At 39.1% G+C, this 25,404-nt stretch overlaps 2 protein-coding genes across 3 annotated transcripts in view; one reads left to right on the plus strand and one right to left on the minus strand.

Moving 5' to 3' along the window:
* Window positions 1–476: 476 nt before the first annotated feature.
* LOC126234875 (uncharacterized) lies at window positions 477–2,251 on the minus strand. Its single transcript, XM_049943615.1, has one exon. It carries the CDS (start codon window positions 1,911–1,913, stop codon window positions 477–479), a length of 1,437 nt encoding a protein of 478 aa, XP_049799572.1. The 5' UTR covers window positions 1,914–2,251.
* Window positions 2,252–2,390: 139 nt separating this feature from the next.
* LOC126235834 (CBY1-interacting BAR domain-containing protein 1) overlaps window positions 2,391–25,404 on the plus strand; it is a 211,854-nt gene continuing 188,840 nt past the window's right edge. The window contains exon 1 of one of the 2 annotated variants that reach the window (XM_049944691.1): window positions 2,391–2,531. In XM_049944691.1, the coding sequence (XP_049800648.1) occupies window positions 2,497–2,531 (35 nt within the window). In that variant the 5' untranslated portion in view covers window positions 2,391–2,496. Of the gene's footprint in view, window positions 2,532–10,709; window positions 10,810–25,404 lie in introns of those variants that run through there. The other variant, XM_049944690.1, reaches the window with a different exon arrangement.

A 25,404-nucleotide genomic window follows, 5' to 3' on the forward strand; every position in this document is an offset into this window, starting at 1 on the left:
ATCAAAAATCTTTATATACAATCAGTCATTAGTTTTAAAAAAATTCATACTTTTAGTAAGCATGCTAATCCCCTTCATCGGCTGTAAGATAGTCCACGACCACAAAATCATTCTACTGAATGACAACTATTTATATAAAATTAGGAATTCTCCGTTACTAATTCCTCTCATCATATCTTTATAAGTGTTCTTCCCTGCCAGTTTTATCTTTGGAAGTGGCCTAGTTGAACATAACACCTCAGCCTTATATAGAAAATTTAAGTGATGATAGTTGAACGCGGATTTGAAACCCTCTCCTCCCACTGAATAAAAGTTCTGTCTCACTGCAGCATCACCTCAATCAATCTCTTAATATTCTGAATAGCAATCAAATTATCTCCATACACACTCAATGGAATATTTTACTTCATTTAATGCTATCACATCGTCTACATTTCACATGATTCATAAGATCATGTTTCAAACCAAAACAATTTTCACCAAAATTTAAGCTTTATTTTCTTCCAGTAGAGTGCTGCAATATTTAAACATACAGTGCCCATGTACAATATGACAGTGATAATACTAGAAAATTTTGAAAAGGTTAGTGTGTAGAAGCATAAATTTACTACACCAGTAAGAATATTTGCAAACAGGAAACATGCCAAGCCATTAAAATTCACAGCCTCATACAGCATTGGTACATAATTAATTTCCAACTGTCTTGTCATTTTAGTTGCATACATTTTTATAGAATGAACTGCAAGAGAGCAAAACAAAAACATTTCGAAGAATATGAGTGATACACACAGAACCCAAATTACATAGCCAGTATTGGCAAGTCTGCGTGATACCCCAAAATAGTACTCTGCCAAAATTGTACTTTCCCACATAACCACAATTCCAAGTGCAAGTTTTAATGTTAAATGCACATAGTCACAGAAAAGCCTCCCTGTATCTCTGATAATTCCACCAATATACATTCCGGCAAAATAAATAGCTAGGTAACCTGCAAGTGAAGCAAGTCCTTCACAGTTAGCTGTCAAAAAACTGGACCGTGTGTTGTTGTGAGAGAGTACCAAATCTTGAATGCCAGCATTCAGAAAACACTGATGAAAAAATGACACTAATACTGACAATAACCCCACATATTCAAAGCCGATTAAATACAGCATCACAGATGAAAAGATCTTCACAAAAGCAAGGGTTAGAAAAAAATTCCAGTGAACACCATATTCTGTAACATGTACCTGATATTCAATGTTTGTCAACGTGAAAAACCTTGCTATGCCAAGGACAAATAGTGGTAGACAGCTAATTACACTCTTTAAAATATATTTTGAGGAATTATATGTCAGATTATTTGCATGTCTAACTTCAGGAGAAACAATTGCATTTGAAATGCAGAACAAACCTACACCTACATCCATTACCGAATAGCCAAAATATTCCGTTTTTGCAAACTTTCGTGGAAAAATTGTGAAATCCACGGCTAATATACACAGCACAGTTACCAAGTTCGTTATTGCTCTGAACATGGTTACAAAGGGCACATTCTTAGAAGAAATTTTCGATACCCAAAGTTCTTGTAAATATTTAAGATAATCTGTGCGATGACAGTTTCTTGTATGTGTATATGTTGCTAATGACACCAGTAATATTAAGAAAATAATAACCAAATGTAACACATCATTAAGGACTGTCAGTGTTAAGGTAATAGGCAAAACTAATATACAAAATTCGGCAGAAAACTTAACAAAATATGCTGTGCGACTTCCGCATCTGACGGACACCAATAGCGGTACCGCTAACAGCGAAAGTAATGTTGAGAATGGGATAGGTGCCACTTGTAATATGGTTTCAAAACGAGTTGTTCCATTAAGATTTGATACATGGTCATTCTGAAGTTTTTTGTATTGTACGCTGTCCATCATTACAGTGTCCTACTAGCTCACAAATTCCGTAAAATACGGTGAAAAACACGCACTGATCATCTGATACGTAAAATGTACATTGTTACACCGACTCCGATGGTGTTTCGAAATGTTGTGGATTAACAAGGTAAATTATTCCAATACACGTTTATCTTCTTATTAATGATATTACACCCATTAATAGAATTCACGTCAATGCTGGAAGCTGGCTCCAGATGAATCTCAGATAGTTGTGTTACATTCCAAATAGAGTATGTCTTCTTCGCTTCTCAAAAAGTCCACCACATACTTCCACACAACATTTCGTACGTAACACCGCCCGGCGCCCAGCACGAAATTGATAAACTCAAAATATCGATGGTCAACTTTTGCAAGCAAGTACATCATCGATAATACGCACCAAACGATTAATCGAACACGCAGGTGGCGTTTGTTGCAAACAGTAACCATGGTAACAAGTTTTGAAGTCGACGTACCTAACGTGTAATGTGTTACTTCTTTCTCAGTAGATTAAGTTTTCATCGTAACTGACAAAAGCACTTCGCGTATACTAACTGAATCGACTTCTGTGTGAAAAAAGAAGATGATGTCCAGCAACCGGGCACAGAATATGGCTTGGTAAGAAATAAAATTTTGCTAGGATTTTATCGCACGTTTCGCACATATTCTGTATTGCGAGGTTTATTTCTTAACCTAAGCACCTCACAGTAAAACCAATGGAATCATCGTTTGTAACCACAATGCATGTGAATAAATATCAGCCGGCCGAAGTGGCCGTGCGGTTAAAGGCGCTGCAGTCTGGAACCGCAAGACCGCTACGGTCGCAGGTTCGAATCCTGCCTCGGGCATGGATGTTTGTGATGTCCTTAGGTTAGTTAGGTTTAACTAGTTCTAAGTTCTAGGGGACTAATGACCTCAGCAGTTGAGTCCCATAGTGCTCAGAGCCAGCCAATAAATATCAAGATATAAAACAGAATCGATTAAAAATGACCTGCATCAGATTTACAATTTCTTAGTTGTATCTTGGGGAACCGTAATAACCAAAAATAGTTGGTCGTTGTTGTTCTTTAACTGTACTCTACAAATGGCTCAAAAATTGTTGAATTCTAGAGGTAAAAAAGATTGCCAGGTGCTTATGCATCTGGGAGCCAACAGTCGTGATGATCCATTGCCGACATCTGCACTGTCCTCTGTACAGTCACATCAATTGGGCATGCCCATGCCACATGCACCTTAGCCACAAGTTCCTTATTAGCCAGGATATTTGGATACGGAGATGTAAATTCTACTAAACGCTAGCGCTTATGTTCGTATTAAATAAGTTATGACATTGACATTATCACCTTTCAAGTATTATATAGAAACAGCAACAATTCAGTGTTAAGAGGAGGAGCAGTGGCCTTTTTTCAAAATACATGATTTTCTCCTAACATACATTTCTTTACATAAAGTACTTTACCAGAAATTGCGGTTGGTTTATGGAGGATTTTAAAACTTTTTTTTAATAGATAACTGTGGACCTATGTTCGAAGAAGATTATTAGCCATACTTTATTATTAGTATACTTCACCAAAGTGAAGTACGGTACGTTCAAATGTTGACGTAGTTACTGTGAAGTGATACACAATCGACGTCACGAAACAGGATGGAACGGAAGGTCAAGACATCCCACAGTGTATTTCAAAAGGTGGCATACACTGTCAATGGAAGGGGGCGGAACGAGGTGTCAGTGTTTCTCAGGAAGAAAGTTTTGGCGCTGATGGTAGGGAGACTGTTTTGTCCTCCGCTACATAACATAAGAAAATAACCGATTGGAATTCTTAGTCTTTGTGGTGTAATTCATGCATTTGTGATTATTAATCTTTGTTTTGTTGTCTGCTTTGCTTTTGTGACATACTGAAATGTGCAAAACTCTCGGATATTTTTTTCATGAGTGTTCTTTGACAAAAGAGGTATGATATTTGAAATCGGAAAATGACTCAGATTTTAAAATACTTGGACAAAGAAAAAGCCTAAATTGAGAATAAATAAGAATATGGATTTATGAAACCATTTTCATTAAATATCTATATATCCTAATAGAAGGCAGATCTATTGTTGGAAAAATAAGGCTTTTCTGGCGTTGTGTGTACTTAGAAAAAAATAATAACAATAAAAGAAGTCAAAAGCAGTAAGTATAGCCTTGTAAACATAATTGTTGTGTTAGTATGTATGTATTTTCTCAACCAAGTAAATGTCAATGTTTTGCAATGTTTGGACAGCACTCCCTATTGTTTCACTTCTCAGCAGTTTAAAATACCAAATTTTTCTAGAATATGAATCATGAAGTTTCATTGGACCATTCATAAACTTTATCATTGCTAGTTCCTTAAATCTGATACCATATTCCGACATTTTGTAGCCTACAATGGATGGTATCCCATCATCTGACTTTAACCATATGACATGTTGACTTTCCATCTAGTGTGAACACACGCATTTGATAGTGACATCGCCTTTTGTTCTGTTGATGTCCAGTTTGAATCGGTCTTGACATTTCAGTTCTTTCTGTCAAACACAGACTGAATTTTCATCTTGAGTACAATGGATTTTCAGAGAAGAGTTCCTTGGACTCTGTAGTTAGAATCAGAAATGATGCCGGTCGAGTTTAGGCTCGTTGCATACCTACATCATGCGTTCTATGGCAGCCAGTGAGCGTTAAATAGTGTTCTGAGAACTCTGCTCCCACTGCTAGCATTAAACGTGATTATAGTGATTTAGTTAGTGAATTATGGTTCCATTAGTTTCGAGTTCCCATGGCTGATGGTGGTGGTAAGCGAAAAATTCTACATAAGCGAGTGAGAGACGTAATTTGCAGGATAGACACTTACAACAAGGGCAAAACATGTTTATTTGGGTACCACAACTTTCAAATGAAACCAGCAACAATGCATTCCCCACTTGTTTCTCGACCTGCGCGAACCTCCATCATTCCTGGATTTGGCCATAAGGAAGAAGTGGTCTGAATACTACATTATATTATGATATCCCTTGATATAGAAAACTTTATACTCAGACATCATTACTGGTCTACCAGTGAACAAGGTTTCTGATCTAAAACAAATTCTTGGATCTATCCAAAGGTTATTAACTTGCAGTTGTGTTGTGATGCTCTCTTTATCTATTGGAAATTTTCAGTTCCCACCACTTGCTTTACCATTTTATGATGCAATAACATTACGGTGGATACCTCCACAATGATAATTTCCTAGATAGACTTAATTATGCTTCTCTCAAGCACTAACAGAAGCAAGGAAATAAAACAGTAGTGATGATCTACTGCTGTATGTAATTGGTGGGCTTTTCAGGAACCTGTGGGAAGGTAATATACAAGATAATTTAATAATAATCTCAGTGACACAGGATTTCCAATTTCCAAGAGCACTGCCAGTATAAGAAGCTACATTGAACCTCAGAAGTGATGCATCACAATTAGTGAATGCTACAATAGAGAATTTTTTTTATTATAATAACTACAGTATAAGCAACCAGAATTTAAATTACCATGAAATAGTTGACACAGCAGATAGATAGCCATCAGCTTACCTAATTCATATCCTACAAAGAAAAGTGTATTAAATTTGCATCCATTACAAAGCAAAAGCATTCTAGAATTAGAAAGAACTAGGCACAATGTTCCACAGGGTTCTATCTTAGGACTTCTGTAATTTGCAGCGTATGTCAATCAATTTCTATAAGCAGACACAAAAAAATAAAATTTTGTTCCCTTAGTACATAATACAATTTCTATCATCTGCTAGTAGGACAAATATCCATACATACTACATAAACAGATGTGTGTGTTAGTGTTCATGTGTGTGTGTGTGTGTGTGTGTGTGTGTGTGTGTGTGTGTGTGTGTGTGTGTGTGTGTTCCATGTCTCCTCCTAAATCACTGGATCAATTTCAACCAAACTCGATACATAGAAATCTTACTATCAGGCAACAATCACTGTAGCGGTAAGAACCACCTAGCTGTGAAAGGCGTGCTAATGAAAAACGAGCATAGACCATGACTCGTTAATGCCCAGACTTTATCCATGCAGTATGTGTGAATGAGTGCACTTAGCGACTTGCATAAAACCTTACACATAATTCCAAACTTTTACAAAATTTGTTCTCGCTGACTACACCCACAAAATCATGATTGGAGAAATGTTTAACACTTATTACTCTCCTACTGTTTACATAGTAAAAGTACTGGTTGAGGCATGACTTATAATTTGTTACATCTTTGCTACTAGTTGTATTTGCGACACATCTTACAGACAGTATGCACAATACCACTGAATGTAAGTGCAAAATTACACTACTGGCCATTAATATTGCTGCACCACGAAGATGAGGTTCTACAGACGCGAAATTTAACCGACGGGAAGAAGATGCTGTGATATGCAAATGATTAGCTTTTCAGAACATTCACACAAGGTTGGCGCCAGTGGTGACACCTACAATGTGATGACATGAGGAAAGATTCCAACCGATTTCTCGACCACAAACAGCAATTTACCGGCGTTGCCTGGTGAAACGTTGTTGTGGTGCCTCGTGTAAGTAGGAGAAATGTGTACCATCACGTTTCCGACTTTGATAAAGGTCGGATTGTAGCCTATCGTGATTGCGGTTTATCGTATCGCGACATTGCTGCTCGCGTTGGTTGAGATCCAATGGCTGTAGCAGAATATGGAATTGGTGGCTTCAAGAAGGTAATACGGAACGCCATGCTGGATCCCAACGGCCTTGTATCACTAGCAGTCGAGATGACAGGCATCTTATCCACATGGCTGTAACGGATCGTGCTGCCATGTCTCCATCCCTGAGTCAACAGATTGGGACGATTGCAAGACAACAACCATCTGCACGAACAGTTCGATGACGTATGCAGCAGTATGGACTATCAGCTCAGAGACCATGGCTACAACTACCCTTAACGCTGCATCACAGACAGGAGTGCCTGTAATGGTGTACTCAACGACGAACCTGGGTGCACGAATGGCAAAACGTCATTCTTTCGGATGAATCCAGGTTCTGTGTACAGCATCATGATGGTCGCATCTGTGTTTGGCGACATCGCAGTGAACGCACATTGGAGGCGTGTATTCGTCATCACCATCCTGGCGTATCACTCAGCGTGATGGTATGGGGTGCCATTGGTTACACGTCTCTTGTTCGCATTGATGGCACTTAGAACAGTTGACGTTACATTTCAGATGTGTTACAACCCGTGGGTCTACCCTTCATTCAATCCCTGCAAAACCCAACATTTCAGCAGGATAATGCACGACCGCATGTTGCAGGTCCTGTACAGGCCTTTCTGGATACAGAAAATGTTCGACTGCTGCGCTGGCCAGCACATTCTCCAGATCTCTCACCAACTGAAAACGTATGGTCAATGGTGGCCGAGCAACTGCCTCATCACAATACGCCAGTCACTACTCTTGATGAACTGTGGTATCGTGTTGAAGCTGCATGGGCAGCTGTACCTGTACACGCCATCCAAGCTCTGTTGGACTCAATACCCAGGCGTATCAAGGCCGATATAATGGCCAGAGGTGGTTGTTCTGGGTACTGATTTCTCAGTATCTATACACCCAAATTGCATGAAAATGTAATCACATGGTAGTTCTACTATAATACATTTGTCCAATGAATACCCGTTTATCATCTGCATTTCTTCTTGGTGTTGCAATTTTAGTGGGCAGTAGTGTATATCATTGTACAATACATAGTTCTGGAGGCGTGATACCATAAACCAAGAGATGTGTAAAACACTGCTGCATCATGCATGACATTTAAATTTATTACTTCTTTGCTACTAATTCTGTACACAATAAATCATAATAGATCTTCATTATTGTTCTATTGTTTTGTCAGTCAGAGAATATCCACATATGAAACTGAATGTACTTTCAATTCTGGATGATTGTCGGTCATGTACTTCAGTATATGTCACATCATAAACAGTAAGATGCATGAAAAACTGTTGTATTGTACATGACGTGTAAATGTATTACTTCGTTGCTACAGATTCCATCAACAAAATTATAGCATAGCAGTATGACACACAGTTCAGGATATATAATACAATAAACATTAAGCACAAGGCCAGGTGCTATGTGGTATGGGTGTGGACATGGCTTTAAATAAATACCTCAGCAAAGCTGCATTTCTTGGCTAGAATATATACAGGGTGATAATAATTAAACTATCAAACTACTGTATAAATAACACCACTAATCAGACTGATGTCAAATTGGAACGGAACATTATTGGAGAAGGGAGAAAACATATAGCAGAAGAAAAATAAATAGTTACAAAATGTAGCAATACATGGCGCTGTAAGCATCATAATTTGATAGTGATCGACTAAAAATGACAAAAGAATCATGCAACAATGCCTAAGGTGTACATTTGATGCTAAACAAACTATACTACTCAGTGTACATGGGTGTACAGGTGTGATACTGTTAGTTACGTTAGCCCATTCACCATGGCAAGGTCATATCACATCAGATGGGGAAAATCGGTTTTTAGTTGTCTTGAGACCAAAAACCGCTTAAAGAGCATCAATCACATCTGTTTTTAATTGTCCTGAGGCCAAAAACCATATAAAAAGCATCAATCAGAATCCAATCTCATTATTAATTTCCGCGTGACTGTCGCAAAACATGTTCAATATGCTGTCCATCATTTTCTGCAACAAGTTGAAATCGAGAAACAGCATGTTCCACCAGTGATCAAAGTGTTTCCAGGTCACATTCAGAATGTGTTGCACAGTGCATGCCTTCAATGCAGGTAAGCTTCCAGTCGGAACACTGAACACAACATCCTTCATTTAGCCCCAGTCAGAAGTCACACTGATTAAGATCAGGTGTTTGGGACAGCCGGGCTGTATGGATATGATGGCTGATAATTTTAATATTTCCGAAATTGCACTTCAGAAACTGCTTAACTGGATTTTCAATGTGTGAAGTTGCGCCATCTTGCATAAAAATAATTCCATCCACACATCCACGATGTTGAAAAGCTGGAATGACATGGTTGTGCAAAAGACACTCATAGTGCTTACCAGTGACGGTACAGGTAACAGGACCAGAAGCACCTGACTCTTCGAAAAAATATGGCCCTATGAGATGATTCTGTAAACCCGCACCACACAGTGACCTTTTCAGGATGAAGTGCTACTGGTTGATTTGCATGTGGACTTTCCGTTGCCCATATTCGACAATTCTGTGTATAGACATATCCTGTCACATGGAAGTGGGCTTTGTCTATCTATATCCCATCTTGTCACACACTACTGACATAGCACCCTCTGGTCACCTTACTCAATGCTCACTGCATCAGGCTAGATTCCTGCAAGGGCTCAGGAGAGCGCTTAATGGCTATCAAGCCGTATATATTTATATGTGTATGGCGTCTGCTATTTTGGATATGGCAAAAATCCATTATCAAGTTGCCCACAAGAAAATAAAGTCCTAGGTTACTGACATTAATGTGGAAATTCTACAAGATGTCTGCTTAAATAATCCGACTGATAGAATGCTCACAATTACTGATGAAACTACCACATCATCACAGAAGTTTTACATCTGAACGGAGTTTACATTGGCTAAACTAAGATTTTATAGATATTGTACGAAGAATTTAAAAAGTAGGTGCACCTTAATGTAGAATTGTAGTAGTCCATTGCTCTTGGTGCTTGAAGTACCATTTTTATTAAATGAGAGTTTTGTGAGGTAGAATATAAAGTAATATTGTCAACAGCAAAACATACATGTCAAATACGTTTGTGGGATCAGAGAGATCCACAGCACAAAATGTAGAACAAAAGTTGTTAGCACTCAAAGTCCAACAGGGGAGGTGAGAAAGAAGATAAAGTCATTAACTGCCTTCTGCAAGGGAGGACTGAGGGAAGAGAGCACCAGCTCGAAAAGAGATGAAATGTGAAACAAACACTTAAGACCAACATAATTGTCTCCAGTTAAGAACTAAATATTATGTGCTAGTCTTTCTTCTGTTGATAATAGTTGTGGGTGTTAGTGTCCTGTTTTGTAGTTTTTCCTTAATTGTAGTAAGCAGATACCTAAAATGGTTTACTGCTGTACATCTAATGTTTTGGAACATGGCTAAGAAAGGACGGAGCTTCAGTGCAATCATAATTGCACTAATTCCAATACATTTGTTGCTAGAGTAAAAATACAGACACTCTCCTTTTTTCTTTTCCTGGCAACGTTGTTTGCTTTATCACTAAAGGAGTGCTCAGAAAATTCTAGCAATGTACCAAACGAAACCCATGTAAACAATCATTCGAACACAGAAATAATTATAAGAATAAGCTTTGATGCTCATTTTCTCATATTCTCTTCCCTTCCATCACATCTAAACATTTCTTTTTTCAGGTTGAAGTGAATGATAATGAACAGTTGAATTGTAGTCATCGTTCATTCACCATTGTTCACAACTTACTCTTTGATGATAATGATGCTCAAGAATATGCACACCATGTTGCAATTGAACTCCTAGGAACCATTAGAAAAGAATTAGCATCAAATGATCATTCTCTATCTGCTTCAAAAACCTTGAAATTCTATTTTTTTTTAGAAAATAAATAAGGGCACTAAAGAATTACTTGACAACTTTGAGAGGAAGGAGGTCGAATGAGACAGTATTTACCTTTAGTGTGACAATGCTTGACAAAGTGATTTCAAACTTTATTTATGTATTTTTGTATGGTCTTCCATGCTGCTGCGCCGGCCGGAGTGGTCATGCGGTTCTAGGCGCTATAGTCTGGAGCCGAGCGGCCGCTATGGTCGCAGGTTCGAATCCTGCCTCGGGCATGGATGTGTGTGATGTCCTTAGGTTAGTTACGTTTAATTAGTTCTAAGTTCTAGGCGACTGATGACCTCAGAAGTTAAGTTGCATAGTGCTCAGAGCCATTTGAACCATTTGAAATCTACGCTGCTGCACCATGCAGCTACCACGTTATATGATAAAAACTCAGATTCCAAAATATATAGACAGCTTGTTTGAATATTTACAGTTGACTTTCACAATTAATTGATATGGATGTTTTTTATTCATTCAGTAAAAAGTGATTATAATTTGAAACTAGAAATTTAAGGTTAATTTCCACACAACACAAATTTAATATTACCTATTGCACAATGTGGAATAAAACAACACAGAATAATCATACAAAGGGTTCATAGCAACAGCTTCAATTTACCAACACAAATAATTTAGTAAATATAACATTAATTGTACAAGACATCGATAAACAATTGATTAAAATACTAATGAAGAGGTTTTGTTTCATACATATATAAAGTAACAAGAAAAGTGTTTTCAGAACTCAATAATTCAAATTCTGAATTTAGATTTTTAAATCATTTTCTGAAATAAATGTTCTTAATGCTTGATGATAGAAGACCCTGGATATTAATAATAAAGGATATCTTCAGTTTTTTGAGTCCTTGTACACATCTCCCATGGCTCTCATTAACTTCCTTCACTTAAAAAACAAAAGATTAAATTTCTCCCATTTCCTGAACATTGTCATCACAAGTATCAATATCAGTTAATTTCAAATGATGGAGATGTTATGAGGAAACGTCATGGTTACATCTTGTAAGTGTAATATGGCTTATTGATGTTTTCCTGAGTGTTATAGCGTGATGATAGTGGAATGTTCAGTTGGACGGTGGCATGACATTGCCCTATGGTCAGTCTGTTTGTAGTATACTGATAAAAAACAAAATTATTGTTTTTTATATTTCGTTTTTGTTTTGATTTTGTAAACTTTCCTAAAACTGATGTATTTTGTTTTGTTTTGTATTCAAACATTAAAAAATATTTGATGAACAGATCTCATATTTATAATATTTTATTCAGTCTGCTATGAGTCTTAAAAGTATTTACTACTTGAAGATATTCAAAAAAGTTAAATTTTCCCAAACTGAAATTTTAAATGCTTAAAATTTTCAGTTCGGTATTTTTTGTTCTGAAAACGAATTTATGTCAGTCATGCGCTGTTGTATTGCAATGAGAACATACAGAAATAAATTTTGTTTCATATAATTTGTATTGCCAACTTTACCACAGCTAAACATGGTTTCCATGCTTGTCCATGAAATAGTAGTTAAAATGGAATTATTGAGTACTAAAGAAGCTCATTTCAGTTAATTATTTCAATATACTAAACTGTGCCATATAGCAATTAACATAAATGCTGTAAGAAATATTATTTCTTCTTGATTTTATATAACTTTTAATTTAGTTTTAATTCATGTGTATAAAACAATATAATATATACACTGCTGGCCACCATAAATGCAACACCCTGAAGGAAGCATCTGAATAAAGTGAAATTTACGCCATGAGTTTGCAGCGATGAGATATGCAACTGATTAGAATTTCAGCGCAGACGCACATCACGCGTGCCTGTGGCGCCACCTCATAGCGCCATTTAAGGCTTGGCGATTTCGACGAGTGTACGTTCGGCACGTGTGTTTACCTTGTGGTTGTTTCACAAGACGATCAGTTATGCCTCGTAGACAACAGCGAACATCTTTTGATCAAGTATCCGAGTTCGACAGAGGAAGGATAGTGACTTACCAAGATTGTGGATTATCATACAGAGAAATCGCTAGTCGTGTTGGACGAAACCAAACAACTGTAATGCGGATATGTGACCGTTGGATGCAGGAGGGTACGACGGACCGACGTGGTCGATCGCATTCACCTCGGTGCACCACTGCACGTGCTGATAGGCAAATTGTGCGCATGGCAGTGACGGAACGCTCAGTGACATCCCGAACCATAGCACAGCACATTGCGTCTGTAACGCATCATCCAGTGTCGGCGCGTACCATTCGACGCCGTTTACAGCAGAGTGGTCTGTCCGCAAGACGTCCATTGCTTCGGCTACCATTGACGCAGAACCACAGACGTCTCCGTCGCCAATGGTGTGATGACCGACGGATGTGGACGGCAGAATGGAATGACGTTGTCTTTACTGACGAGGCACGCTTCTGTCTGCAGCACCACGATGGTCGGATTCGAGTGTGGAGACACCGTGGAGAGAGGATGCTGGACAGCTGCATTATGCACCGCCACACTGGTGTTGCACTGGGTATTATGGTATGGGGCGATATTGGATATTACTCTCGCACGCCTCTAGTACGCATTGCCGGTACTTTAAATAGCCGGCGCTACATATCCGAGGTGCTGGAGCCAGTTGTCCTTCCGTACCTTCAGGGCCCGGCCACAGCCATATTTCAACAGGATAATGCGCGACCACACGTGGCACGCATTGTCCGAAGGTTCTTCGTCAATAACCAGATTGAATTGCTTCCCTGGCCGGCTCGCTCTCTGGATCTTTCGCCGCTAGAAAACATGTGGTCCATGGTTGCTCAACGAGTGACCCAGATTACATCCCCAGCTGCCACACCAGATGATCTTTGGCAACGTGTGGAAGCTGCTTGGGCTGCTGTACCCAAGGAACACACCCAACATCTCTTTGACTCAATGCCGAGACGTGTGGCAGCGGTGATCTCCAACAATGGCGGCTATTCTGGCTACTGATTCTGGCAGGAACCACATGTCCCAGACGTCTGTAAACGTAATCATTTGATACTTGGTCAACATGTTATCTACAAAATAAATTTTGTTGTGCTATCTCTTGTCTTTCTTGGTGTTGCATTTACGGTGGCCAGCAGTGTATATTACCATCACATACTATCTGATTAAAAAGATGAAGCACCCATAGAATTTGGTTGGGTGTCAGTATAACTTTGTACTGTTATACATCGTCAGCAGGTATGTAAATGGTTAGAGCGGTTAATGTTGTTTTTGTTTAGCGTTGCTACAAGGCCTGGTAGTTATATATGGGGCATGACTACTGTCAGGTGCTCAGTGAACACTCTGAGGCACATGAAGACACCACAAACTCACAGGAGAGAACATTATCAGCACATGGAAAAGTCTGAAAGAGCCCTAATTGTGTGTTTTGTTTGGGCCAGCTGGTCGAATCGTATAATATCGAGATTTGTGGTGCATTCAAATTTAGCTAGCACAGTGTAACCTCTTTACACGTGCACCTGCCATCCGATAACAAGTAATGTACTCCTTGCAACATTCTGTGTCATCCCACATCATTGGTAGGAGACTAGCACTAGCCAGACCAGGGATTACAATCTTGTGCATAGGCTACTATTAACACCGCCATACGAACGACTGTTTTGTAGAGGTTTTGAGACTAGGAAATATGTACAGCTGATGAAGGACGTCACCTTGTGTTCAGCAGTGTATCATCATTGTGCACTGCCATATACATCCATCATTGCTGCTGATGTTACTCCTGGCATCATGATGTGGGGAGCCATCAGGTATAATTTTAGGTCACAGCTGGTAGTGACTGAGAGAATTATGTGGCACAATAGTATCTCACTGACATCCTGCATCCTTATGTACCACCTCTCGTGTAAGAGAATGGTGGTGCCTTTTTTCAACGGAATAGTGCTTGTCCACACACATGTGAATCTATTAACTGTCTGCGTGATGTTGAGGTAGTCCCACGGCCACAAGATCCCCAGATTTATCCTCGATAGAACATGTGTGGGACCAGCTCGACCTCAACTCTGTCCCAGTGTATAACTCATTAAGCACATTTGCTCAGGGGTAAAGTAAAAAAAATGCTGGTATCGTGAGTTAAAATGCTCAATCGCCCAATAAAGCACTGAGAGGCAAATGCTGGGAAGCGACAAGTACCATGCAGTCAACAATCCTGAAGCAGAAAGATCGAATTGTTCGAAATATATAATACAGTGGAAGTAGAAGGATTCGGAATAGTGAGTTCCCACACGTCCTGGAGAATGATTATAAAAATCGCTTGGTAATCATAGAAGACAAAACTTACCTGTTGTATTTTATATGTCTACAGAAAAGCCATTTGCTGTTATTCTGGACGTTGATGAACTCATCTCCAGCCAGGGATGGCTCGCTAACTTCAAAAAGGGCCATAACATAGTTTTGTCAAATTTGTGGTGAAAGTGCAGCATTGATAACATAGCTCGTTCAGTATGGAAAAGTGAACTAGGAAGCTAGTTGTCAAATTGCGATTCAAGTGTCCAATATTGACAAAATGAAACTTCATTTCTCAAGTACCTTTCTAACAAAACATTGACGTTTGAAGATGAAAAATGACATGAGCTGTGGGAGGGGGAGAGGGGAGCGATATAGCAAAGAATAAACAACACAATTTCTTGCAGTTAACATGTATGGATCTCAGAAACTAAAGCCTGTTCTGATAACAAAACCAAACGTCGCGAGATGGTTCAAGGTAGGGTTGCCATATCTATCTGGGACTATTAGATATTGACTCTAATTAGTCCTCTGTGGGATTATAAAGGTGACCTTTCAATCAAATACGCAATACATCCTATCGCCAGGAACACATATTTTTAGAGAACATTTATTCAACGATGCACATAACAAAGATCAAGGAGAAGACATAAACTATCATACATATAACACATCAAAGAGTAAAATATGAATGTTCCCAACACCCCCACAAGTTCTTGAGATGTCAATTCGTGAACTCTGGAAGTCCCACAGCTTGACAGCACCAGTGATGTTTACCTTTAGGCAGTACTTTTGTCAAAAAAACACACTGAATTTTCCTGTTTTCATTAAATCACGAATATAGTGGTGCTTCATGTCAATGTGTTTTGTTCGAGTGTGATGCACACCATTGTGAATCAGTGCAATGGCACCTCTATTATCACAGTTTCGTTTTCAGTACTCACTGCATTCACAGAATTTGAAAATTTATTTGCTTTCTTCTTTGTTCTACACTCATTCGCCTTGTGACCAGCTTTCTGACATTTATAACGCTTAAAAGGCTTGATATTTCGCACATCACGTTGGATATTCGTCTTTTTGTATTTACTGTCTTGCTTACTATAGTTGAATTCTAGTTGAATTCTTTTATCTTGGCGGCTCGCGCATGCCCGCCCAGACGCGGGAGATTGCTGTGTTGCCAGTTGCACACGACGCACGCGCCAAGAGAAGCAGCGCCATAGTATAGTATAGTTCGCAAGCTTACGTTTAGGGGGGAGCGCGCAGTTTATGAAGTAAAGCCACCACGGCCGCATTAACCCTTTCGCTGCTACAGAGACGTGCTCCCCGCATTCTGCGCTGTGCGCGATTTTGTCACTGCACTGCTCGCCTGTGCTGACACATGGTGTTTCCGACTGCTTTGACACACTTATCATTCGATTCCACAAAAACTAATTGGCCCAAAAATTAGATTTTTACACATCTTCTTGACTGATACCTTCCCCCCCCCCCCCCCACTTCCTTTGACTGATTGAAGTGCTTTAAAATAAAGCCAAACGCGCCTGGTATAAATAAAACTTTTATTACAGTCGCGAAAGACGGAATATTTCTCAATATTACATACGACACCTATGTGGTACTTAAATTAAATGAGATATTGTTATACAGTAAATTTTATATGAAATTTAGGTACATTGTCCACATTTCATTCTCAACATTGTAGCAACTACAATCGACCATATGGAAAGTATACGCTATGGACTTTTTACCTTATGGGGGGAAGGTATAGGTCAAGAAGATGTGTAAAAATCTAATTTTTGGGCCAAATAGTTTTTGTGAAATCGAATGATAAGTGTGTCAAAGCAGTGGGAACACCATGTGCCTGCACAGGCGAGCAGTGATGACAAAATCGCGCACAGCGCGGAATGCGGGGAGCACGTGACTGCAGCGGCGAAAGGGTTAATGAAGAAACAAAGCACTAGAAATTTTAAAAAATTGCATTCAAACGAATAAAATTCTTGAAGTAAGACACTTCGATATTGTTTTTAAATAAAGAAAGTATTTAGCATCGAACAAGTTTTGAACTCTGTACCTATCGCTTACTAACCTAACGCATTAACCATTACGCTAGCGCAGCTCATCCTACAATGTCTCTCCATAAGGACTGTAAAAGGTCACGCAAAATTCTATGAATAATTCGCACTTCGTCGAAGTACAATAGGAAATAAACAATTACTGCTGTTCTTTTTGCGAAAAAGCGGTTCGTGAAATTGATACAAACATCTTTCCTTGCTATCGCCTGAATTAAGAGTCTTATTGCTTGTTTGGTTTAATTAATTAATAGAAAATGAAGCAATTGGTGTAAAAATGGTTTTTCCAAACTTTCAAAAAACAAAGTCTGCTATCAAGACATTGCTTTTGTTCTATTACTTTATTTATGACTGAACGTTTCTAAAACTGAAGACACTCGTCCATGCTCTGCTCTGCAGTCGAGATCTGGCAACGTCGTTCTCTGTTCATTGGCTGACTGTATTTTTTGACGTCAGATGCGCAGAACGAACCTAAACTCGGCCGCCAACATAAATGACGCGCACTTTAGCTACCAGCGCCGAATCTGTGGTCTCATTTGTGGATGCAAACTGACGTTTTGTCGATTCTTGAATTAATCGCTGACTTACTAAATCACTAGTAATCTTGACATCACAATTCTCAATTGCCACAATCAAGGGTTGGACATCTGCCGGGAGTCCACTTAGCATAATTGCAGCTACGAAATCATCGCCCATTTTATTACCAATGCTTCGAATTTGTTGAGCAAGTGACATAATTTTCGACAAATACGCCTCCATATTTTTCTCAGAAGCCAATCGTACATTCATTAAGCATTGTAACAGCCCAATATAACTAGATAAACTCTTATCTTCAAATGCAGATTTTAAATTTTGCCATGCTTCTTTAGCAGTCGTTGCTCCACGAAGTTTTGGATACACAGATGAATAAACAGATAAACATAATTTTGATAATGCTTTCTGTGAATTCTTCTCATTTTCGTCAGTGCCAGCAATTGTGTCCCATAGTCCCTCATGTTTCAGGTACATTTCCATCGTGAATTTCCAGTCGTTGTAGTTTGTCATACCGGTCAACTTTTCAAAACTAAACAGTAATTGTCCACCCAAAGCCATCTTGAATACGTTCAGATAGTTAAACTAATAAATCTTGAAAGTTTCTCTGAAAAAAAAAAAAAAAAAAAAAAAAAAAAAAAAAAAAAACACGATAGCAACACGTTGAACACACGCGAAAATTATGTAAACTTCATTTATCAGTTTATTTCTTTGGTATGGAAAGTTCACTAATCTCTCCTAGGCCCATAACCTATTAGATATTGACTCTAATTAGTCCTCTGTGAGATTATAAAGTTGGCCTTTTAATCAAATACGCAATACACCATATTGCCAGGAACACACATTTTTAGAGACCATTTATTCAACGATGAACATAACAAAGATCAAGTAGAAAACATAAACTACCATACATATAACACATCAAAGAGTAAAATATGAATGTTCCCAACAGGGACCTCTTTGAGACGCTCTGAGATGAGGGTATAGAAATGAAGTGAACAATTTATTTAATACTTCACTGGCACTGTACATTTTAATACTTTTTACTTAGAACACAATAACATGGAACTTATCGTGGCAGAATTAGTTGGTACACCGTATTGTTTGGAAGATTTCACCTTCATCAGTAAATCTTTTTTCCCTTTTGCGTATTTATAAAACCCCATGGAAGTCAGTTTCTAGTTGAACTGGCACTGTAAGTTTGACACCACAGTCACTGGCAGCAGTCGATTTCTTTCGTCAGTCCACTGGTCCAACATCAGCGAAAATACTCTTTTTACAGTGGCGTTGTGTGCAGAAATAGAAAACAAATATTCATATAATTTTAGCTGCTGGCTTTTGGATCCAGGATTTTCGGTGTCCTTAAGAAAGTAAATCCACCTTTCTTCCACAGCGTGTTCTCCCAAGTCATGCTTAGTTTTTAAAAAGCTCTTCATATACATACATTCCTGAAAACAATTGTCATCTGAAATCTTCACACCATTTTAGTCAGGTAAGTAATAGCGTTTTCAATCATCACACAATCTGGTGTTTGAGATAGCAACATGCACTCAAATACTTGATATATATTAAAAGAAATAGACCATTTCTCAAATTTTATCACACAGAAAGCAATTGTCTGTTCCTCAGGTTTCGAAAACAAGTTAATTATTTCTTGTTTAGGGTTCTTAATCTTTTATTTGTTGAAATTCGTCTTGGTTTGTATGCCAATAAAACTGGCAGTCTTACTTACAGTCATACATCTTTTAGTGTCGATTAATATTTTTATTATTTCAATTATTGAGACTTTATTATTCTTCATACTTTTTGTATTTTTTCAAACAGAGCCAAGTTTGACTGCAGAAACACGAAGCAAATTTCACTGATCAGACTATTGAAAAAATCTGATTTTTTTTTTTTTTGGTGATATGTCTTCAGCGTCAAATAATTGTTTTAATGGAATCCAAAGCTTAAGAATTCAACTGTGGACATTAATGACAGCCATTTTGTTTTTGAGTGAGACAGAAGAATCTGATGATTGACATCAAAGTATACACAGAACTCTTTCAGCTTCTCTGTCGTTACCATGTACATTGAAAAGTAATTAAATATTTTCGTGACGATTGTTTCTTTAGTGTCGATAGTTAAGACTCCAGCAGCTGTTGATATACTGTTGTGGAGAATATGGGCAGGACATCCAATACCATCGACATTTTTTCCTAGTTCTTCTTTAATTAGATGAAACACAATCCATTGGCACATCGATGAAACCATCCAAAGTTGGTATTGGTACTGTCTCCGCAAAAAGCAATTAATTTATCTAATGGAATTTGCAGTTGTCTTAAAGTGTTTAGACACAACTTTCCATTTTTCTCCGAACATTCGTTATTCAGCGTGTTAAACTTCAACAGCTTCTGTTGGATTCCATCACTTTCAGTAAAGTACTGAACAACTAAAGAAAACATCTTCTCAGCCTTGTTGTTCGATGCATAGTTGCTTGTGGCGTAAAATGAAACTTCTTGCAATTGTTTTATGCATTCAGACATGGAGTGTGGTGCGAGAATACTTTTAACATTCGCTGTAGCGTTGGTCGGGCTGTAGACTGCTCTGCGGCGACCTCAGAGTCAGGATACACTGTGGCATTCAGTTTTACGGTACAGTCAAGAGAAAGGAAGGACTGATGATGCTTGACAACCTTATAAGTTGTTGTTAGTTCCACAGCGCCAACGAGCAATTCTTCCTGGGGATCTTCTTTAATCATGAATATAGAAATAGGCTTTGGCGGACGATGCTACCACGAATCTATTTGTATGATTCTTTGTAGACATGTGCTGTCTCACATCTGTCTTACTTCCGTAAGTTACTGAGATGAAACAGCTACAAATCCCATACTTTGCTTCTGATCTGTACGTCCTTTCTCGATCAGTGACCATTCTTTTAGGTAATAATCTAAAAAGGCACACTTCCGTTTTCCATCCATTGGCATTTTCATAAAGTATGATAAGTTTATTAGACAGCAAACAATAGACAATAACACTTTTGTCATCGAAGCACATCTTGCACTCATTGTTCACATTACGTTTAGAAGACTCGTCTTATCGGATCGCTATTTAAATGGGAACTGCCCAATTTTTTGCGTGGCGCTGCTTAAATAGTTCCAGCCCTACACTACTGGAGAATTTGTTACTTTCCGAATGATGTCGCTAGATCTAGAAGGTGCTCGCATCGTCAGTACAGAGTTCACAACATGCAACGACATCTGTTAGACGACCTTGTCAACATAAATTTGTTGACGTTAAAAAAACTGAGGCTGAATTTTCATATTTCGCTAACAGATGGCGTTACTTCAGTACTTGAGCCAAGCTTGTAACGGTATTTTGATAATCGAGACAAAATTGTTTTTTGTCGGGATGTCGGGACAAGAAGGTCCAGAACGGTGATGGTGCGATGTATCGAGACGAATGGCAAGCCTAGTTCAAGGATGTCTTACCGCTCCAACAAAAAGTTATTGATGAGAAGAGATTTATTATACTGACAAGAGATTTATTATACTGACAGTTAAATCTGAGAAATGAAAAAATAACTGCACGTTTCTGGACAGTGCGAAAAATAATTTTTGTCCCACAAAACACATCTTCGAATTAAAACCGCTTGACAACGGAATAATTCAGATTTTTAAAACTGAATACCACTTAGAATTTGTGATGTTCCTTTTGGATAACATTGAAGATGATCAGATGCCCAGCGTAATAGTATTAGCAGCAATGTCCATTGCTGATAAAGCATGGGAGAGTGTTTCCCCGACAATGACTTCGAACTATTCAAGAAGTAACGATTCATCAAGGAACAACAGAATGAACGGCAAGTATAAGAGAACAGAGAAACTGACTCTGGTTTCCTCAATACTTGAGACCTTCTTCCTGATTTATGAGATAATGTGACAGTAGATGATTTTGTACATTTTGACGATTATGTAGAAAGTCTAAAGTGACCTGACTGACACTGAAATTTTGGGTAACAGGAACGAAGACGACGAAGAAAGAAGAAAAAGATAAAGTAACACCGATTCCATACCGACTTAAAAAGAGGCAATGCCATCATTGGAACTGTTTCTGTCACACTCAGAAGTACTCAAATGAACTGAATTGCGTTCTACCTGATATGCATGCTCCCCACGTAACGTAACTTTCTTGCATGTCGCCTAATCACTTTTCAGTATCGTGTTTTGACCATACAGAATGATTACCATAGGCGACCTCCCGAGAGCATCAGTCCAGATGTAAATTTATACTATGATACTTCAAATATCAGAAAACACATTATCAGAGATGAGACAGTCCTCAATTTATTACAATAAGTGACAATTTCAAAAAAATTCGCTATGCTCATCTGTAACCAGTGCAACTAACACTTGAATGACATAAATAATACAGTAGTGCTTGGCCAAAACCAATTTTTCTGTTAATAAGAAATTTTGCTACAATGTACAGGCTGCCAAATTCCTATGATAATTCTAAGTACTATTGCCCTTGCTTTGCAAATAGTCTTACACAAATAGTCTATTGAACTAATCAGTTAGAAAAAAACTGTGATTAACATCAACATCAACAATGTATTACTATTAATTCCACTTTAATGATAGCATGTAGATCAATTTGCTGTTCTAAAGTCACCTATCGTCTTTGTTAACTATGAGAAAGTGAGATTAAATATTTAAGCTATTCACAAGCAACTAATTATGCACGTTTGACTCTAAATGAGATAATGGACTGTTTTCTTCTGGATTGAAACCCAGCACCTAAAGCCACTGTTAAATAAGTAAGGCTTTTGTGTCTAACTGAGACTCAAGCATACTACCGATCGTCATTGCTGACTAAGGATAAACAAGACATGAAATATCAAAGTTTTCACCAGGATCAATTAACAAATCTGAACTTGAAATTTCATGATGCAAATTTTTGTACTGGATTGGGAATCCTATTCGGCATGTATGTCCAGTTAGCTAATCATGAAAGACGTTAAATATGATTTCGTAAGTAATGAAGTTTTAAAAATAAAATAAAGCATTCATATGTCTGAACTTGAAATGAAGTGGCATAAAGTTTTGCGATGGATGGTAATTCTAACCAAACACCTGTGGCAACACTCTGACATTCTTTGCCAAGTGAGTTTAGCGCGATCGTATCGCTGACGTATTAGAGCATAATCTTTGCCGCTGTTAGCATAGTGACTTAGACTTGTTTATGTTTATCGTTGTTTTTTCGAGTGTTAAAGTAATAAAAGTTATTCTGAACAACTGCGTATTATTCTGTAGTTCGGGCATACTAGACAGACCCGCGAAGAAAACGCAACAACACACACACCAAGTCGGAATAATAACTACACCGACAATAGTAGCAGAAAACAGTTTCGAGGAGGAACAAAGTACGTCGCCTGCCGTAAGCTCTTCCACAGGAGAACATAAAAGTACGCCTATAGGCCAAGGAAATGTCAAACTCCCTGCTATCTGGACAAAGAGGCCACAGCTATGTTTCACACAGGCGGAATGTATATTTCAACAACGCAAGGTAGCCTGTGACACTGATAAGTTCAACATTCTGGTTTCACGTCTAGACTTGGAAGTGATAGAAGAAGTGGAAGATACCTTGTCACAACGCAATTACGCAGCGTTAAAAGAGGCTCTAATACAATGCTACACTTTACCGACAGAACTACGTCTTCAAAAATTCTTCACTGAACGATATGTGGAACACAAGCTTCCGTCGCAAGTCCTCAGGTCATTAAGCACATTGGCGGGCCCAGATTTGCTGCCAGAACAATCTTTACGGGTACTGTGGCTACATAAACTGCCAGCCAATATCCGCGCCATCATCACCGCACAAACAGATGTAGCGTTAGCAAAGAAGGCAGACACCATAGCAAATAATTTAAGAGAATCTTCTGCTTGTGCAACAGTCAATCACAATAGAAGCACAGGAGTATACAGCAATGTAGAGTCAGGCACCATGGATTCCGGTTCAGGCATTACTTCCACTCATCACCAGCACACATCGCAAGAAGCCGCCATGGAACAGTTGGTAGCACAAGTGGCAAAACTTAACGTCCAAGTCGCCAAGCACCAACAACATTTACAAAGTAGACGCTGGAAAAGACGCAGCAATAACATTCCTCAGAGCCAGTCAGAACATTGGTGCTGGTATCACAAATGCTTCCGCGATTCTGCTCGTCAATGTACCCAACCCTGCAGGTTCCCAAACTTCGGAGACGGACATTAATGGGTGCGAATGTTCGTCACCAATCTTTTAGGCGCCCGGAGACAGGAGGAAAACGAAACAGTGCTAAGAAAACCATATCTATGGTTAGCAAATCGGACAGACTATTCATCCAATGCCTTACATCGGGAGAGAAGTTTCTGATTGATACAGGTTCAGAGGTTAGTGTGTATCCTAGAAGAAATAGTGGCATTCAAAGAACTAAGTCAAATCACGTGCTCACTGTGCCAACAACTCTGCAATCCCCATTTACGGTGAGAAACGATTGGCGTTACATCTCGAACCTGATTACAAACTGGTATGGACTTTCATAATAGCAGATGTACCGGACCCTATTTATGGTGCAGATTTCTCGTGCAAATATCACCTTATGCCAGACCTTGTCAATCGACGATTGATTCCGATACGCTAGGAAAAGACATTGTCTCCCCTCACTTCCGCATGGGGCAAATGCAGTGCGACGTACCCGGTCATTCTAACACTTCCTCGTACCAGAAAGCGTCCCTACTAATTCGTGCTTACAACAATGTTGGACGCACATGTGTGAGCCATGCAAGAAGAAGTTTCTCAAATGTAACAATTCGTTTGTTGTAGGTAATATGACAACATCAAAGGAGGACGCATCTTTTCGCAGCATACTTCAACGCTTTTCAGCAATCACTCGCCCGGCGAACGCCACCAGGAAGTGCTTTCACAAGACACAGCATCACATCCGCTCGAAGCCCGGCCAACCAGTTGCATTCCGTCCAAGACGTCTGTCTCCAGAGAAACTACTTGCGGCGCAAGCGGAGTTTGATCGACTTTTGGCGATAGGTATAGTAACTAGGTCAGACAGTGCGTGGGCTTCACCCATCCACATGGTTCGCAAAAAAGACAATTCTTGAAGGATATGTGGTGATTACAGGACACTCAATTCTCGAACAATTCCGGATTGGTATCCTGTTCCCAATGTGATGGATTTCAATTATAATATCGGCAATGCTACCATCTTCAGTGTGATAGACTGTGCGAAAGCGTACTTACAAATTCCAATGGCACCAGCAGATGTTCAAAACACTGCGGTAAACAAACCGTTTGGCCTGTTTGAATACAACTTTATGCCGTATGGCATTAGAAACGCGGTCCAAACTTGGCAGCGGTTTATGCATCAAGTACTACGAGAGCTGCCATTCGTTTTTTGCTACATGGACGATGTTTTAGTTTTCTCCTCATCGACAGAAGAACACAAAAAACACCTGCAGCTGCTTTTACAGCGTTTTGAACGCTATGGCATTTTTTTAACGTGGCAAAGTGTGCATTGGGGAAACAGGCAGTCAAATTTCTCGGATATGTGGTCTCGGCAGCAGGTCTGTCACCTCTGCCTGAATGTATGGAGGCAGTTCAACAGATGCCCCTCCCAATAACATACAAAGGACTTCGCCGATTCCTCGGCGTGCTCAACTACTACCGCCGCCATTTACCCCACTCAGCGACAACCCAAGAACTACTCACGGCTCTACTCATAGGAAAAAATACTACAGGAAACCGTGTAATACCATGGACATCAGAGGCTGAATCAGTGTTCCATAGATTAAAGGAACATTTGTCACACGCGACCTCGCTGGCTCACCCAGGAGTACATTCGTCCTTGGCGATTATAGTCGATGCAAGCCAGACAGCAGCAGCAGCGGTACTGCAACAGGAGCTTAGCGGTAAACGGCAGCCACTCGCCTTTTTTTCAGAAACCTTGGACCAAAGGCAGCAAC

Source organism: Schistocerca nitens, chromosome 2 (genome assembly GCF_023898315.1).
Source record: "Schistocerca nitens isolate TAMUIC-IGC-003100 chromosome 2, iqSchNite1.1, whole genome shotgun sequence".
Classification (NCBI taxonomy): Eukaryota; Metazoa; Arthropoda; class Insecta; order Orthoptera; family Acrididae; genus Schistocerca; species Schistocerca nitens.